General features: G+C 50.9%; 1 protein-coding gene across 1 annotated transcript; it reads right to left on the bottom strand.

Moving 5' to 3' along the window:
- Positions 1–2,988: 2,988 nt before the first annotated feature.
- Positions 2,989–16,609, bottom strand: MFSD2B (MFSD2 lysolipid transporter B, sphingolipid). The gene is made up of 14 exons (XM_069582672.1): positions 16,331–16,609; positions 12,930–13,055; positions 11,509–11,633; positions 10,676–10,799; positions 10,292–10,370; positions 10,070–10,200; positions 7,894–7,984; positions 7,664–7,785; positions 7,150–7,233; positions 6,572–6,652; positions 6,268–6,377; positions 5,495–5,638; positions 4,939–5,109; positions 2,989–3,828 (listed from the first exon to the last, which is right to left on the bottom strand). Exons 1-14 carry the CDS (start codon positions 16,415–16,417, stop codon positions 3,804–3,806), a joined length of 1,500 nt encoding a protein of 499 aa, XP_069438773.1. The 5' UTR covers positions 16,418–16,609; the 3' UTR covers positions 2,989–3,803.
- Between the last annotated feature and the right edge of the window lie 2,450 nt (positions 16,610–19,059).

Here is a 19,059-nt window from a genome sequence, read left to right as displayed (position 1 = left end):
GATTTTTACATATGTTGTCTTCGTATTTCTTCTGGTGGACAGTCCAGGATATAAATTATTTCTTTCCAACAAATCTGATCCCATGACAGCTCTGATACAAAACATGTTTCCCTGGTCTCTACTGTATATAATCATTGAAATAAATAAAAGATAATCCAATATTTGTTGGTTTGGGGAGAGAAGGAAACAGGGAGAGAAGAGCTAAATACTTTGAATTATTGTTTAATGTTATATTGAGAATATTTTACATAGAAACATTACTTACAAATCTCATTTTGCACCCAAATTTAAAAAATTTTTGTATGGTATTATTTAATAAGTGCAATATATGTAAAGAATAAGAAGGCATAATAATAAAGTGAATCACCTATCCCTAATTTAAGAACCAGAACATTACTAGGAACCATTCAAGCTCCCTGTGTATCCCTCCTGGATCCTTCTCCAGAGAAGTAACTCCACGCCAGGTGCTTATCTCTTGATTGTTGTAAATTATCATTTCTTCTTTTCTATTTTTTATTTTATGTTTTTAGCTGCACCATGGGGCTTGGGGGATCTTAATTCCCAGACCAGGGATTGAACCCAGGCCACTGTAATGAAAGCACCAAGTCCAAAGCACTGGACCACCAGGAACCTCCCTCTTTTTATGTATTTATTTTTGGTTGTACTGGGTCTTCACTGCTACATGCAGGGTTTTTCTGTTTGTGCTGAGCAGGGGCTACTCTCTAGTTCTGGGGTGAAAGCTTCTCATTGCGGTGGCTTCTCGTTGCGAGGCAGAAGTTCTAGGCACACAGGCTCAGTAGCTGCAGTACACAGGCTTAAGTGCCTCGGGGCATGTGGGATCCTCCTGGATCAGGGATTGAACCCATGTCCCTGCATTGGCAGGAAGACTCCCAACCACGGGATGACCAAGGAAGTCCCAACTTCTACCACTTGATAATGGTAGAACCCACACGTTGCAACACTTTTCCCTCGCTTAATACATACTTGGTATATATGGGGAATGGGTTGGTGGAGTAAATGGGAGAGAAAAGAGACTAAGGAGAGACCAAGTTAGGGGTTTTGGTGACTGGATAGATGCTGACATAAATTTACCAAAAATGCAGGAGGCAGAACAAGTGTGGGGAGAAGGACGTGTGATGTTTTAACTGCCTGGAGGACACTGACATGGGCATCTGATCTCCAATTCTGGGTACAAAACCATTTCTTCCACTTCTAACTGCTCTTAGGCAAGTTGCTGAATTCACTAGTCTATTTTCTCACCTGAAAATGAGATAATACCTGCTTCATAGGGTTGTCATGAAGAAGAAATGGAATTATACCTTTCAGTCAGCCCATGATCGCCTCCCATCTCTGAGATCCAACACTTGACCCCCAGCGGTGGCCCCGACTGCTGTTCTTGTACAGTGCAGCTCTCCTCGGTTTCTTAGGAGACTGCATTCCCGGGAAATAGAGGTAACATCAAATCTAGCACAAGCTTCTGATCCCACCTGCATTGCCCAGGTTTCCAAAGCACCGCATGACCACATGGGAGAAACTGCCTTCTTGCACCTTACTGTTTCCACATGGCCAGTGACTGTCCAGTGTTAAGAAACTGTTCTGGGGACTTCCTTGGTGGTCCAGTGGTTAAGAATCCACCTTTCAATGCAGGGTACTCACAGTTGATCCACGGTCAGGGAACTAGGATCCCAACTAAGAACTTAGTTGCCGAGGGGTAACTAAGCCCGCCAACCCAACAAAGACAGTGCAGCCAAAAGAAAAACAAGCAAGCAAACAAAAACCTGTTCTATAGGTGTGTGTGAGTGTGCAATGTGTGATGTATGTGTGTGCTGTATGTGCCTGTGCAGAGCAGGGGGTGAACAGAGTTTCCTATCAGCCCCCTCCCGAATCAGGAAGAGAGGCTGAGCCCAGCTCTTTCTCTGGAGCCCTGTGACCTCAAGGATCAGATGCCCTTGTCAGTGTCTCAGGGCCAGAAAGCTCAGGCGTCAGACAGACCGGGTCACACTCTGCACTCTCTTTGAGGTCAGGTTCCTTCTTGGAGCCTGGGAACTTGGGACTTGGGAAGGGTAGAGCATTTGTCGTTGTTCAGCCGCTCAGTCATGTCTGACTGCAACTCCATGGACTGTAGCATGCCAGGCTCCTCTGTCCTCCACTGTCTCCTGGCGTTGGCTCGAATTCATGTCCATTGAGTCAGTGAAGAACTCCAGTATTCTTGCCTGGAGAACCCCATGGGCAGTACGAAAAGACAGCATTTGTAGAGGAAGCCAAATGCTTTAAGCTCTGAGGAGCACTATCTGAGTGTGTCTGAGCTCTGACTGTCTTAGACCTTCAATCACATCTCATACTTAAGAGGCAGCCAGAGGGCTAAAGAGGAAGTGGAAGGGGGCCTAGTCCTGGGCAGTGGGCTTGGGAAGGGTAGAACTGGGGGTGGGGGAGGAATGTAGGGGGCAGATCTCACCTCCTGGTCCCCCTATGGGTACCCAGGCTTCTCTAGGAACACTTGCTGGGGCATCAGGGCCCCATGGGTTCCCCAGCTCCTCCCCAGGCCCCAAACCCAAACAAGCTACCATGGTCTGCTGCCCTGGCCGATGGCCTCAACTTCTTGTCTCCTCCCACAGGGAACCTGTGGTCTGAGGAACTGCGGATATTCTGGGACACATGGTTGAGGAGACATGGCCAGTTTCGGTGACATTAGGCACCCTCCCCTTCCCTCCTTGGGACAGATTTCCCAGGAGGTGGGATGAGCAGGCTGGCCCCAGTCACATTTTACAGACTCAAACAGATCTTCCCAGGTGGTTCAGCAGTAAAGAATCTGCCTGCCAATGCAGCAGATGTCAGAGACGTGGGTTTACTCCCTGGGTTGGGAATATCCCCTGGTGCAGGAAGTGTCAACCCACTCCACTCTTTTTGCCTGGGAAATCCCATGGACAGAGGAGACTCATGGGGTCGCAAAGAGTTGGACACGACTGAACACACGCGCAAGCAAGCAAGTAGAAGGTAAACCCTTTGTTTCTGAAAAAATAAACCTTAGTGGATCTTTCTTCCCCAAAGACATGGTGGCCTCTAGAAAATAGTGGTTCCTGTGATTTCATAAGATGAACTTTCAGAAAAGTTTTCCCACAAAAATAACTTTTGTTCATAAAAATGATTGATCCGTGGTGGCTCAGTATCAATCTGACCACTTCTAGAAACAGTGTCATCAGCTGAGCTGTACAAGGGGAAAGGTCTTGAGAAACACCTGATGCCCTCTTCAACCTGTCCCCACTGCTGGCCCAATCCGCTCCCTCTGGGGTCTGCTGACCTCTCTGGGTGCATCTGTGTATCTCTCCACCTGGATATCCCAGCATGTCCCTCTGTCCCTGCTCTGCCCATTCACATGCTGTCTGTCAGCCTCTCCATTAGATGATCACTGGACCATCAGGAGAAACAAGATTTCTTGTGTCTGTCTTGTCAAGTAGCTTTGCCATGTAAGCAGGTTGGTGGGCCTGGTGCTCCCACAGAAGTCTGCAGACCAGGCTGGTAGGGGCTTCCTTTTTCCAGGAATACTTGCTACAGGAATGCTTTCCGGGTCACAGGTTGCCCAGAGCTGAGTACAGGCCTCTCTGAGATGTCCTGAGGTCAACGGGTAAGACATGAAAGGTGGAGCCCAGGCCACTCCCTTCAGGAGAGTCACTGAAGACTCCACATCCCTGGGGAAAAGACAGGTTGTGTGTAAATGGTGAGGCAGGGGTGCCAAAGGGCTAAAAAGGGGGGCCTAGAGCCCAGAAGATGCTGCTCCTGATGTGCTGGCTCACAGGGTCTCAAATTCAAGCCAGAGTGTAGCTGGTCCTCCTGCAGGAAAGAGAAGAGAAGTCAGAGAGGAGGGTGAGGGTGGGCAGAGGTCAGGGAAGTGTCAGTGGCTGCTCCTTGTCTCCTGAGCAACTCCTCTCCTGCTCAACCCTCAGAACGAAGCTATAGCCCTGTTCCTCCAGGTCCTACCCATGTGTCATTCCCCAAACACAGGGCATGATCTCAGTACGAGGGGCTGGAGTCCCAGGCTGTCCCTACTGTGCAGTGAGGGATCCATGATGGAGCCACTTCCTGGCCTATCCTGTGTGGGCCTCTGCCTGTACATGGGCTCTTGTTTGTAAGTTTTTGAGCATGTGCAAAAATGTGGGCACAGATTGTGACTGTCTGCTTGACCAGAAGTGTTGACACTGCAGTGCCTGCTTGGACTTTGGCTCTGGGCTGAGCTGGGACACAAAAATGAAGAAAGCAGCCTCCTCAGCCGTCAAGGGCCCCACAGTCTACTGTGAAAGCCAGGCAGTGAGCAGATCATGCCCAGGGCAGTGGGGTCTGTGCTTCCAAGTGGTAAGAACAAGGTGAGAGAGCGGCTCAGGGCAGCTGGTGTGGGAGGAGTGGAAGATGACCCTGGGGTTTCAGCACCCAGGCTGGAAGGTTCTTCGTGGTGCAACAAGAGCCAAGATTGGAGAACAAAGATGAATTCAGTTTGGGGCCCATTAAGATGGACTGACAGCACTTTCCCAGTGCTACAGTGGATAAGAATCTGCCTACCAATACAGGGGACATGGCTTCGATCCCTGGTCCAGGAAGACTCCACTTGCCACAGAGCAACTAAGCCCATGGACCACAGCTAACGAACCTGGGCTCTAGATCCCGGGAGCTACAACTGCTGAAGCCCTCGCACCCTAGAGCCCGTGCTCTGCAACAAGAGAAGCCACCACAATGAGAAACCCAAGCACCTCAACTAGAGAGCAGCCCCTGCTCACCGCAACTAGAAAAAGCCCACGTGGCAAAGAAGACCCGGTGCAGCCAAAAATAAACAAATTAAAAAAAAAGACTGCCATGCTTGTGGCACATCAGGTCCACACGAGAACTGTGCACATCTGTGTGCCTCCCTAGGTGCCCTGCGCTGTGTACCCGTGAGCGTGAGGTGCCTACCTCCCCAGGGAGCGGGAGTTTGCCTGTCTTGGCTCCTTGGGAGTGTGGCCGACCATGAGGATGCAGAGACCAGTGAGGATCATGCTGGTGGGCACAGCACCGATGAGGACCTTGAGGGTCACCACCACCTGCTCCGACTGCCTGCAGGCTCCTGACTCGTACCCTGCAAAGCTGGAGAAGCCCCCACCCTGAGCATCCAGCTCAGAGCCTCCTGATGGAAGGGTCCCAGGTGCCCAACCCCCACCCTATCCTGACACTTGGATTTGTTTTCTGGCCAAATCAGTCTAACTAGGGAAGGGAGTGTGAGGGAACAGGCAGACTGGGGAGGAGTTCAGAGAGAGCTGTGAATGCGGGGAGTAGAGTTTTCAGAAGGGGTATAGCTGCTGAGACCTGTACCCCTTCCAGTTATGTGCACAGAGAAAGCTGAGGTGGGGGTTCCCACACACTCCCCAGACTCGTGGGTGGCCCCGGGCTGGCTTGGGTTGGGGACTTTGCCCTTTGCTTCCCACATCACTTGTCTTTTGTGCCTCTGGGACAGCCCAATTCTGGGACTCACTCCAGGCTGAGAGTGGAGATGCCCAGGGCACCTGCTCCAGAAAGCTTGGTGAAGAAGACGTAGGATGAGTAGAAGATGGTCTCCAGGCCTGGGCCATGCTGGTGCTGCAGCTGGAAGTCATCGACCACGTCTGGAAGCATGGACCTAGGGGCAGGGGCTGCAGAATTATGTCTTTTATCTCTTCGGGAGCTGTCAAACTGAGGGCTTTTTGGGGACAAGGACTGAGTCAGATTCACCCCTGAGTCCCCGCTGCCCAGCACCAGGACTGGTCCAAAGAGAGTCAGGCAGTAAAAGTGCTTGTACTTCCCTGGTGACTCAGACAGTAAAAAATCTGTCTGTAGTGTGGGAGACCCAGGTTTAATCCCTGGGTGGGAAGATCCTCTGGAGAAGGGATAGGCTACCCACTCCAGTATTCTTGGGCTTCCCTGGTGGCTCAGATGGTAAAGAATCCATCTGCAATGCGGGAGACCTGGGTTCAATCCTTGGGTTGGGAGGATACCTGGAAGGGGGCATGGCAACCCACTCCAGTATTCTTGTCTGGAGATTCCCATGGACAGAGGAACCTGGCAGGCTACAGTCCACGGGGTCTTATAAGAGGCAGACACACCTGAGTGACTAACATTTTCAGTTTTTCCCCAACACACTCTTTCCCCCGAAAGGGGGAGAGCCTGTCCCCAGGGGAGGAGGCCTGGGACCGCAGGTTGAGATGAAGGGGGGATACCCACTGGGAAGGGTGGGAGGCCCCTACTCCTCATGCCCCTCACTCGGCCTACCAGGGTAGCAGCAAGGACACAGCGATGCTCAGGCCAGACACAAAGGCCACGACATATGCCACAGGCACGATGGGTACAGCAGCCAGCAGGATTGCAAAGGGCACCATCGCCTAGGGAGACAGACACGCTGGCGCCTCCTCTGCTTGTACCCCTGCCCTGCACACACTCATAGCTGCTCTTAGATTCACACACTCACCAGTCCTTACTGATGCCCTCTGAGCCTGGCGCCGGGCTAGACATGGAGGACACGAGAACACACTGCCCCCTCAACACCACCCCAGGCCTGGCTTCCTGCCTCACTCACACAGATCCCGAGGGCTGACATCCTCTTCCCAAATCGCTGCAGAACCCACTCCCACATCGGGGTGCTCAGCACTGCTGAGACCTGTGAACAGACAGAATCGTCATAGCCCAGGACACCCTGCCGGGACCTCTGCCAGATTTTCAAATGCTCAGCTTTTAAGTGGGACACCCAACATTGACCTTGTCCTTGGTTGGAACCAGTGGCTGAACTTTATGAACTTTATGACCCTGACCCCAATTCCAACCTCTACTGAAATGGTGGCACTAGTGGTAAAGAACCCAACTGCCAATGCAGGAGACATAAGAGACGTGGGTTCGATCCCTGGGTTGGGAAGATCCCCTGGAGAAGGAAATGGCAACCCACTCCAGTATTCTTGCCTGGAGAATCCCATGGTCAGAGGAGCCCGGTGGGCTACAGTCCATAGGGTTGCAAAAAATTGGACACGATTGAATCATCTTAGCAAAAAGCCCAAGCAGAATCCAAAATACTGACCACCAGAACTCCATCACACGGGTCATGTCAAGGACCACACAGCCCTGACTCAGGCCTCTCGCCTCTACCACCCCATGTCCCCTCACCAGGATGGTCAGCACCATGCCCTGGACGTGATCTTGAAGCTGGGAGGCATGTGTACAGAACAGGACCAGGTAGCTCTGCTCCACCTGAGGAGTCGACAGGAAGTAGGTGTGTACAGGAAATGGCAGAAACGTGGAAATCAAGGGCAAGGCTGAGGTCTTGAGTCGGGCCTTCCCTTTGGGCCTCCAAGCTCTGGTTTCTGCCACCATCATGCAATCCCTTCCCCAACAATGGAGTTTTATTGCAACACAGGCTTAAACCCTATTCCTAGTCTCCCCCAGCACAGCTGAGATGGATGAACTTTACCACTCCAGATACTTCCTGGTGTCTGGGCCCTGACCCTCACCAGTCCCACTAGATCTAGGTAGGTTTCTCTCCTCCCAGCATCAGCCTTGCCAAGCCCTTGCCAGCCACTGGCTTCCCTGTGGTGTGGTGGAGACGAGAGACTAACCTGAACCTATGCAAGCTCAATATGGCCAGAGCCCAGCCAAGGGGGTTCAGCCTGGCCAGACATACCTGAACAGCTGCTGAGATGAAGAGGAAGGAGACGACCAGCTTCAGATAGGGCCGATGCCGGACTGTGAGACCCAGCCCAGCCAGGAAGCCCAGGCCCTGGCCGGATGCTGGGGTGGAGGGGTCTGTAACATTGGAAAGGGACATCTTGGCTTGGTGGAGTTCAAAATCAAAACTCATGCCCAAGAGGAGCGACCAGCTTCTGCTTCCACACTCTGTAGCCCTGTACCTACCTGATCGCTCCTTCACCCCCAGGTAGAGCAAAGTACTGCACACTGGGTAAGTCAAAGCAACCACAGCGGCTGCAATGAAGTAGAGACGAGTCTGTGGACAGGACAGAACAGTGGGGGTGATGACTCCAACCCATGGAGGTGGGGATACCCAGGGGCCTGGCAGGAGTGCCTCCCAGTGGGAGCAGAAGAACCCTCAATTCCAAGGATGCTAGGTGCTCTTCCTCTCCATCAGCCCACAGGAGGGGGAGATCTAAGGGACCAGAATGGTCCTTCCGCTGACCCTGTGCCTTCTGTGGGCATTCATGTAACCACGAGTCAAATCCCTCCCTCCCTCTCTGTCATTTTTTTTAAGCAAACATTCATTGCTTCTGTCTTCGGTGTGCTAGACCCTGAGGTTACAGTGATGAATAAGTGACCCTGTGCATCCACAGTAAGGGGCTTGGGGTGAGGGGGAGACAGATCCATGAACAGTTACAGTGTGATGTACGATGACACAGAAAATGTCGAAAACAGAAACGGTACCATCAAACATTCAGAGGAAGACACACGTGGAATAAAATACATATAAGGCCTGCATGGGAGTAACAGTCACCCAGTTCAGGATAGGGGTTGCCTCTGGTGGGGGAGGAAGGAGGGAGATGCAGAGCTTCACCGGTGTGAGGGGTCCCACATTCAGAAAGCACTGCACTTGGGAGTTAATGCTCTGCTCTCTTGAAATTCGGGACGGTTTTATTTATGAATTTGTGTTTTGTACGTGAAGTCTATGGGACAGCAGAACTGGAACTAGCAAGAGGCTCCTGGACACTTCTCACCGTGGCTCATAGCCTCATGTGAGCCATGAGGACATGAGGGAGGGCAGGTTTTCAGCTTCCTACTCCCCGCTTCTTGCCATCCTATGTCCCACCTGGCCTCCTGGTCTCCCACCCAAGGGGAGCTCCTCAACCCTGCTCCCCATTTCTACCCTCTGTTCCACTATCCTCACCTAGACAGTGACCCAGAAGCTTTGGGGAGCGGCCTTGTAGAGGCTTCTTGGTGGCTCAGATAATGAAGAATCTGCCTACAATGCAGGAGACTTGAGTTTGAGCCCTGCGTCAGGAAGATCCCCTGGAGAAGGGAATAGCAATCCACTCCAGTATTCTTGCCTGGAGAATCCCATGGACAGAGGAGCCGGGGCTATAGTCTTTGGGGTTGCAAAGAGTTGGACATGACTGAGCGACTTTGACTCTCAGTTTTTTTTTTTGGGGGGGGGCGGGGCGGGGGGCTCTGAGCTTGGAAGCAGGGAAGGTAAATCTGCAGGCCACAACCTCTCTGATCCTGGGCTAGTAGCACCACGATGGGCTTTGAGGGCAACGGGGCATAGCCTCTCACCTACCCAGATCCAGGCAATCCCTTGACTGGGGCAGTGGGCCATGGGAAGGGGAGATTGACTGCCTGCTCTCTCTGGGGCCCTACAGCTTCATTTCACACTGTACGGAGGCACATTCTGTAGCTGGGCTGCAGATGGCCTGGGGATCTCTACACAGGACTTCATTGTAATGTTTTCTTACAGGCAGTGAACTGCGGGTGCATGATGCTGGCACTGTTCTCATAACATTAATTCTCAGATGTTGGTGGAGGTCAGTGATGTCATTTGCTTAAGAAGAGGGGGAATAGAAGATGCACTTGACAGATGAATAGATGAACATCTCCTAATTGCTGAAAAGGGAATGACTTTGAGGGGAGAGGAAGGGGTACCACTCCAGGTTTCCCCTCTCCTTTCACACTGTGGGTGGGGCTGGGGGGACACCTGTTCAGGGCTGCGTGGCACTGCTCATAGGATGGGTTTTGCCCAGAGCTCTGCCAGGACACTAAACCCTTCTGCTGTCTCTCTCCTGCCCCTGCCGGCAGCCCCTCCCCGCCCTGCCCCTTCTCTGGGGTCCACATCCTCCTCTCCAGATGACCTGCTGGCCTGTTGTTTGGCTCCACATTTAGAAGGTGCCCAGCAGGAGAAGCAGATTTAGTGGGAGAATGGGGGACATGGGCTCAGTGTGAGGAGCAGGGAAGGAATGCAAGAGCCTGCTGGGCAGGGCTGAGCCCCCAAACAACCACGAAGAGACCTGGCGGAGACCTGTTCCTCGAAGAAGGAGGTGACCTGGAAGCGGGGGCCCCAGGGGCTCCGGGCAGCCTGGACACTCACCGCATTGGGGGAAACAGCCACTTCCCCTGGGAGCATGTCCTCCTTGCACCTGTGGGACCCGTGGGCACCAGACACGATGAGTCCGTGGATGGTGGCTCCCATCAGCGTCCCCGCCATCTCCAAGGTCATCCCTGGGACACAGCATGCAGCAAGGTGACTGAGCTCCTGGGGCTGGGCCAGAGCTACCCCCTCCCACCCAACTGCACACCTGCCTGCACTCACGGTATGCGGTGGCTGAGTCCCGCTCCTTGGGGTTGGGGGTCAGGAGCATGGTCAGCGCCGTGTAGGGCACCTGGACAAACTGCAGGACCAGGCAGAGCTTAGGACAGTGCCCACTGCCAGGCGGCCAACCCAGGTCAGAAGCTTCCCCAGGCCAGGCCTGTGTCAGGCTGGCATGTCGCCACAGATCCCCTCAACCTGCAGTTAGGGGCTAAGGAGCAGGGGGGGCATCTGGCCTAGAGCCCACAAGAAAAGCTAACAGCCAGTTACCACCTGGTGAACAGGTGGGCAGTGGGCACCCCCCAGCACACACACACACTTCAGGGAGGCTTCCTGCCAGCATGGGGTTCCAGGAGTCCAGACCCAGGAAGGGGCCCACCTGCTTACCGTGGCCAGGGCCTGGAACAGGCAGTAGAGGGTCGTGTACCAAAGGCCTCGCAAGGTGGTGAAGGGGGGCAAGAACCACAGGAAGAAGTAGGCCAGGGCAATGAAGGGTGTGCAGCCCAGCACCCTGTGGAGGCACAGCCAGGTGGGGTGCCCTGCAGCACCAGGACAGGGGGTCCCCAGGGGCCTGGAGCAACCTCACCTGGCCCTCGGCCCCGGTCTGGGGCTCAGGGTGGGAGCCATGGAGGGGGAGAGGTGGCTGAGGGGATGAGGAAGTTCCTGGGAGTTGGGGTTGGGGCTCCTAGGGGTTGCGTGCGTGTGTGCTAAGTCACTTCAGTCGTGTCCGACTCTTTGCCACCCTATGGACTATAGCCCGCCAGGCTCCTCTGTCCATGGGATTCTCTAGGCAAGGATACTGGAGTGGGTCTCCATGCCCTCCTCCAGGGGATCTTCCCGACCCAGGGGAATCAAACCCCTATCTCTTACATCTCCTCCACTGGCAGGCAAGTTCTTTACCATTAGTGTCACCTGGGATCGGTGGCGCCATTCCCTGTACCCAGGAAAGTCTTATCTCCTCTGTGAGAATTTCCAAGCCATCCAGCCCTGCCTGGCTGCACTCTGAGCCCCCTGGGGCCAGGCATGCGACTCTTGTCCAGCTCTGTGCCACCCAGTGAGGGAGAGGCCCCTGAACACCTGCATGACTCACTCAGACCCATTCCATTCCTGCCACCTACTGTCCAGACCTGACCTCTAACCACTAAGAAGCAGCTGTGACAAGTGTAGAGATCTCAAGCCAGGGGTGGGTGCCAGGATCCTAAGGACCGTGGGGTGCTCACCAGGGCATGAGTCGTCCAGAACCTGTCCTCCTGCTTCTGTTGATGAGAAACCCAGCCAAAGGGTCTGCAGCTGCCCCAGACACCTTCCCTCCAAACAGGACCAGTGACACCTGGGCAGCAGGGATCTGAAAGGGACAGAGGAGGGGACAGCAAAGGCCCTGCACAGTTAGCGAGGGTGTCTGGACCTGCCGGCCAATCAGGATAAAGACCCTGGAAACTGGCAGGGCCATAGTCACGCTGTAGAGGTCTATTCAGTCCCTCCCCCAGGACAGGAATCCAGACGGCTCTGAGGATATCTGTGCACCAGTGGAGAAGGGATGAGGGGACAAGGAGAGGGGAACAGGTGCACACTAGCATATCCCTGTTATATTTATACCCAGTCACTTTGGGAGAAGACTTGAGAGACCCTCCCCTGAGGTGGCTCAGTGCGAGAAGGGTGCACTGAAGCTGACAGTCAGAGGCAGAGCTTGTGTTTTACAATGAAAATGGTTTATTGATTTTTCTGATTACATGAGGTGATAACACTCATTACACACATATTCAAACAGTTCAGAAAAATATCACACAAAGCTCATCTGAAATTCCACCATCCTGAGACAACTGCCAGGAGCATTCTGATCGTTCTTTCCTCCATTTCCTTATGTGCATTTGTGAATTATAATTTTATACAAATGGGATATTGGTGTCATTTAAAAAATCATGGAAGATAAGTAAATAATAGATACTTTATTAAAAATTTTTGTTTATCCTCTATCCTCCATCAGTCCCTCCTATCACCAACATTAACATACTTTTGGATGGATGTCCTTTTGGAATATACTTTCTCCATGCTCATCCTTTAATCATGTTGTTGTACAGTTGCTAACTGGTATCTGACTCTGCGGCCCCATGGACTGCAGCAGGCCAGGCTTCCCTGTCCTTCACTATCTCCCAGAATTTGCTCATACTCATGTCCATAGAGTCAGTGATGCTACTCAACCATCTCCTTATACCTGTGTACTCATATATATAGGGCATGTTTTTGTTTTGTTCAAATGGGATCTTTTATATGTATACCCTTCTCTAAAAATAATTTTTCTCACTTGACAGTGCATCATGGAAATTCTTGGGCATCAACTGGTATAGATCTAATTCATTCTTTTGAGTGACTACACATTACTCCATCATGTGGACATAGTCCAACTTACTGTTGAACTACTTCTACATTTGGGGTCATTTGTGTTGTTTCCCATTCTTCTACTACAAACAACCTGCAAATAAACATCTTTCAGGAGGTTGCCCTCAACAGCATTTGGTTTTTCTCAGCCTTGGGTCAGAAGTGCCATTTACCAAGGATTGTGGTGGTGGAAGTAAAGGCAGGTTGAAAGGACCAGATACCAGACATGGGAGTAGGGGGCCCCAAAGCTACTGCCCACACTCACCTGTGCCACATCGAGCAGGAAAAGTTGCAGGTAAAAGGCTATGGCGCTGGAGGCCACCTGGTTGGGAACCCCTCCAATGCCATAGCACAACTTCCTATAGAATGAGAGATGACCAGCTCCGCTGTCCTGGGGGAGACACAGAAGCTCAGCCCCCACAGGCACCAACCACTCCCTCCAGCCCCCTGACTTCCAAAAGTATCCTGCAGCCCTGTCTTGAGGGCTGTTCCAGCAACCTCTCAGTCCTAATTGCTCTCAATTTATCTTAAAAGAAGTGAGACAGGACTTCTCTGGTGGTCCAATGGTTGAGAATCTGCCTGCCAATGCAGGGAAAAGGGGTTTGATCTCTGGTCCAGGAAGATTCCACCTCCCTTAGGGCAATTAAGCCTGTGAGCCACAACTACTGAGCCTGCGCTTTTCAACAAGAGAAGCCACCGCAGTGAGAAGCCCATGCACAGCAACAAAGAGTAGCCCCTGCTTGCTGCAACCGGAGAAAGCCCGAGCACAGCAGCGAAGACCCAGTGCAGTCAACAACAAACACACACACAAAAAGGAAATGCGACAAAAAGGTGGGGAGTGGGGGGCGGGGAACCCTGAACAGTGACTTCTAAGCATTTCCAAGGGGCAGTTTTTCCTTATATTCCCCCCTCCCCCAGTGCTTTCTGCTGCAGTCTGTCTTATTAGTCAGCAAACTAGAGTGAACTGGGAGGGTCAGGCGGCCCCTAACCTTGCCACGAACTTCCTGTGTGTGCCTTTGAATAAATCACGTTATCTCTCTAAGCCTCATCTGTTGATTGGAATATTCCTGCCAACTTCGAGGGATGTTTTGATGATCAAATGAGGCCATGGCTCTGGAAGCTGATTGTTAAATGTTCAGGACTTTTGCAAGCCAGTTGTTGAACCGCTGGCAGGCTGAAATCAGCCACGGGGAGAGTATTTACACCACAGAAATCAGTAAACAACAAACGTGAGAGCAAAAATGAAGTAAAGGTTACATGTATACCCACACACATATATTTGGGGAGAGAGATATATATATATATCCCTAAGCATTCAGGGAACTCCAGACTCATTAGACTGTCTACTCACAGCCCCGCATGGTTGCCAAACAGGCATTCCAGCTTAGCATGGTCAAAACACAGCTCCTGATTTCCATCCCATTGTTTTAATCTCCTAACTCTACTGTCCTCATTGCATCAAATGGCCCCAATGTTCACTCAGCAGCTCCGGCCACAAACCTAGGTGTCATCCTTGATTCCTCCTTCCCAATTTCCCCGTCTAATCTATTAGTGAGAGTCTAAGTGGCTTGCAACTTAAGTGGCTTCTCATTCCCTTCTATCCACTTTCTGTCCAGTAGTCAAAGTGATCTTTTCATAACATAAATCAGATTGCATCTCTTCTCTGGTGAAAACCCCCCAACAACTTGCCATTACAGTTTGAATAAAACTCCAAGTCCTTCCCATATAGCCTACAGGAGCCCACCCAATCAGTTGCCACTCCTTTTCCCACCTTACTTCAGATAGCTCTCCTCAACCACGGTAGCCTCCATCCTGTTGCTCAAAATGACCTTGTCTGTTACTGCCTCAGGGCCTTTGAACTTCCTGTCCCTTCTGTCTGGACAGCTCTTCCTCCAGGTCTTTGCAAGAGCTGACTTCTTGCCATTCAGGCTGAAGCCTAAATGTCATCTCTTTAGAGGGGCCTTCACTGACCACCCAAATTTCTCTCAATTGTACTCACTACAGAATATATTCATATTTATTTCCTGCCTCTCCCCACCAGCACATAAACCCTCTGAAAGCATGAACTACATAACTTTTATGCACCACCATGTCCCCAGTACCTAGAAAAATGCTGGGCATGTAGATGCTCAATATATATTTGTTGAAAGAATAAATGACATGAAGATGCTGTGTAAGGTGCTATTTCTCCCAAAGATGTTGGGAATCGTTCTTTTTCATCTTTTGCCTGGGGATGGGAGGAGGAGTGGAGAGGCCTATGGCTTCACCCAGTTAGGTATCTAGCCAGACACCCCAAAAGGACTCTTTTGAAAGGAAGGTCTTCCCAGATAAGGGCTTATCAAATCCTCTGCACTCTTCCTACCCACACACGAGGCAGGATGTGGTCTCTTCTGACATTTTTGTGAACAATATTTCAACTTCCAGAAAATTTAACACCAGGCAGAATCCAACATGATAGCCCCTCCTCCCCATCCCCCGACCCCTCCATAAAGGGATTCTGGTTTCCTCCGAAAGGTACTTGAAAATTTAAAAAAATCTAGGTATATGATTCAGTCTTGGAATCTTGAGGAATACTGCTTTACCTATTCAAATCATAAGCCCTTCACAGTCAACTGAGGACACGTTTCAGTTAGGCAAACTTGACAAATTTGAATGCAAATTCTCCATCTGCCATTTCTAGCTGTGTAACCCAGGACAAGGTACTTAGTATGGCTAAGCTTCATCACGTGTACAATGGGGGTAATACACCTCCTAGAGTTGTTATGAAAATTAAATGCTAGTGTTTCATGGCTAATGTTTCCTCCCTAACAATTCATGTCATCCTGAGTTTTTAAAGTTCCCTGGGAAATGAGAGTCCCCGGAGAGCCTCTTGATCTTGCTTTCTGTCTTGGAACCCACTACCTTTTGCTCGGACGGGGCTTGGAGGGGAAGCGCGGAGTCGGTATAGGGAACTGAGGCAGCGAAGCCAAGCCAGGGACAGAATGAAGGTGCAGCAGAGTGGGCAGCGGATTCCGCATTCAGCAGCAAGCTCAGAAATCCTAAGTCCTCTCCAGCTCAGCCGCCCTGAATGACACATGCCTTGGCCCTATCCGGGGGTGGGGGAGAGGGGAGGCAGAGGGGCTGAGGCGGCCCCTGGATTCCCACCTGCCCTCCACCCTCACTTCGGAGCCTGGTTACCAGGAAGGGCTCTGGGTGAGGTCTTCGCTAGGAGAGTCTGGTGCCTGAAGGGAGCCAGGTTTGAGAGGGCGGCCAAGCCCATAGCTCCTACCTGGAGACTGGGGAAGGCGGGCCCAATTAGAAGTTCTACCAGCCCGGGGTTCCAGACTTCGGGATGACCTGGCGGGTGGTGGACAAGAGCCCTAGACTGGCCCTGATTGACTAGTTGAAGGAATCAGCGGCCTTCTGCACTTGTCTAAGACTCAGTTTCCCATCTCTTTGGGGCTCCAGAATAACCCCAGCCTCCCCGCTCCGCTGTCAACTGTCAAACCCCAGCCGGGGCAGCTGAACAACCTGGAGGCTCGAGCGGGGACCGTGCGGGGCTGCGGCTGGCTGACTGCACCCAGGTGCCCCGGGATGGGGCGGGGGGGTCGGTCCCCGGGGCCCCCGGCCCGGCCCCGCGCTGAAGCCCAGCGCCCGCTCCCAGCGCGCCCCTCGCTGTGCGCTCACCAAACCCTGAGCTGAGGTGTGTGCTTCCGGCGAGGGCGACGGCGCCTCCAGAGCCGGGCCCGGGATCGCTTCGCGGTACACGGCCATCACGCACCGCCGCCAGCGCACCAAGGCCCTCGGGGTTATCGCCAGCCCGAGCCCGCGGGGAGGGCGGCTCCCCGGCCAAGAGGGCGCGGCGCGAAGAGGGGCGGGCCGGCCGACGCGCCCCGGGCAGGGGCGGCGCGCGGGAAAACGGGAAGCCGCGAAGTGCCGCGCGGTGGGTTACCCAAAGTGAAAAACGCCAGAGCCAACATTTGCTGCGGGGAAAGGCTGGCAAATGACTCGGGACCGTTTTCCTTGGGATCGGTCTCCGAGGGAGTGAGTCAACAGCGATTCTCACTAAACCCTCCTGCTAAAATAAATCTTTGTTAAAATCGGCTAAGTTCTTAGAAACACGAAGCAATAGAATTGCTCAGACTGTAAGGCTGAGTAGGCTTACAACCCGCTTAAAAAAAACTGCTATCGGATGGCCGAAATATACATTCTCCATCCTCTTAGAGACGACTGGTACAGCCAGGTAACTAAGTTCTAGCCAGAGAATAAAAAACTGGTGTATGCAAACTTCCCAGACAGGTACTTAAAAGGGAAGGGCTTACAACACATACAAAGATTAACTGAAAACCCATCACACACCTATAGAGGCTGAGACATAAAACTCTTCAATCTTGGCTTAGGCAAGTCCATCTTAGGACACCACAAACCCAAGATGGGCTATAGCTAAATGAAAAACTTCTGTGTTGCAAGTCAAGCAACCAGTGAAAAGACAACCCAAAGAATGGGAGGAATGTTTGCAAATCATTGTGTTGGAATATATAAAGAACTCCTTAAACAGTAGAGATAGTACAGTTAAAACTGGGTGAAGGATTTGAATAGATATTTCTCCAAGTCTACAAACGGGCAATAAGCATACGAAAAGACATTCATGTCATTAGGGAAATGCAAAGCTACAAGAAACCACTCTGTTAGAAAGACTATAATTTAAAAGACAAAAACAGGGATTGGGAAGGATGTGGGAAATCATACCTTGCTAGTGGGCTTGTAAACTGTGCAGGTGCTTTGGAAAAGTCTGGCAGTTCTTCAAAAGTTAGGTATGAAATTATATGATCCAGCAATTCTACTTCTAAAGATGTAAGAGGAATGAAAACATGATCACACAGTAACTTGAACACTAAGTAAAGAGAAATGAAAGTCAGTTCTGTCCGACTCTTTGGGACTTCATGGACTGTAGCCTGCCAGGCTCCTCTGTCCAAGGGATTCTCCAGGCCAGAATACTGGAGTGGGTAGCCTTTCCCTTCTCCAAGGATCTTCCCTACCCAGGGATCGAACGTAGGTCTCCCATGTTGCAGGTGGATTCTTTACCAGCTAAGCCACAAGGAAAGCCCTTGAGAACTAAAGTATTTATAATAGCTGGTCAAGGCTATGGTTTTCCCAGTAGTCATGTATGGATGTGAGAGTTGGACTGTGAAGAAAGCCGAGTGCTGAAAAATTGATGCTTTTGAACTATGGTGTTGGAGAAGACTCTTGAGAGTCCCTTGGACTGCAAGGAGATCCAACCAGTCCATTCTGAAGGAGATCAGCCCTGGGATTTCTTTGGAAGGAATGATGCTAAAGCTGAAACTCCAGTACTTTGGCCACCTCATGTGAAGAGTTGACTCATTGGAAAAGACTCTGATGCTGGAAGGAATTGGGGGCAGGAGGAGAAGGGGACGACAGAGGATGAGATGGCTGGATGGCATCACTGACTTGATGGATTTGAGTGTGAGTGAACTCCGGGAGTTGGTGATGGACAGGGAGGCCTGGTGTGCTGCAATTCATGGGGTCGAAAAGAGTCAGACATGACTGAGTGACTGAACTAAACTGAAACAGTGGAAACAACCCAAATGTCCATCAACTAATGGGTAAATATTTAGGATGTTAGGAATATTCATACAATTTTATTCAACAATAAAAAGGACATAGATGAACCTTGAAATTTTATGTTGTGGAAAAAAAGCTGGTCACAAAGGACAGCAATATTGTATGACTCCACTTATATGAAATGTACATAGAGGTAAATCTACAGAAAGAATATAGACTTGTGGTTGCTAAGAACTGAGGGTGGAGACTGTTAAATAACATCAAGCTGAAATTTCTTTGAATAATTTACATTTGAACACACTATGTATGCAGTTTTAGGAGGTTTGGAAACACTTCACTCACAATACTTTGTTGCATATACTACCACAAGTTTAATTTTGAAAGGAAGTGGGTGGGGAGGGCAAACCAAAAAAACCCCAAAACCCTCTTTCCCTTGTTCGCACAGAAATGTAACTAAAAGGCATTTTCCCTATTACTATTCTACTTAAAGTGGCGGTATAGTCCTAATAGAATTTTTAAGGACCAATAGAGTTCCATAAATAAAACAGGTCTACAATAACCAAGAGGTTTGTTTTTTTAAAACAAAACTGAATACTGATACACTTAAAAATATCTGTAAAGATGCACACCAAAATGTTATTAGCGGTTATCTCTGAATGGTGGAATAATAGGTGAGCTAAAGACCATTTCAGCATAACTGTATAATTTTCTCCAGTGGACATGAATTATCTATGTAAAAAACACACATTTAATTCAAATGACAAAGAGCCAAATATTAGTCTACTGAGTAAGCCACTTCTATTTGAAGATTCAGTGTGATGAGCAATGTTTGA

The sequence above is a fragment of the Ovis canadensis genome, chromosome 3, assembly GCF_042477335.2.
Source record: "Ovis canadensis isolate MfBH-ARS-UI-01 breed Bighorn chromosome 3, ARS-UI_OviCan_v2, whole genome shotgun sequence".
Taxonomy (NCBI): Eukaryota; Metazoa; Chordata; class Mammalia; order Artiodactyla; family Bovidae; genus Ovis; species Ovis canadensis.
This window is presented reverse-complemented; position numbering and strand designations above follow the sequence as displayed.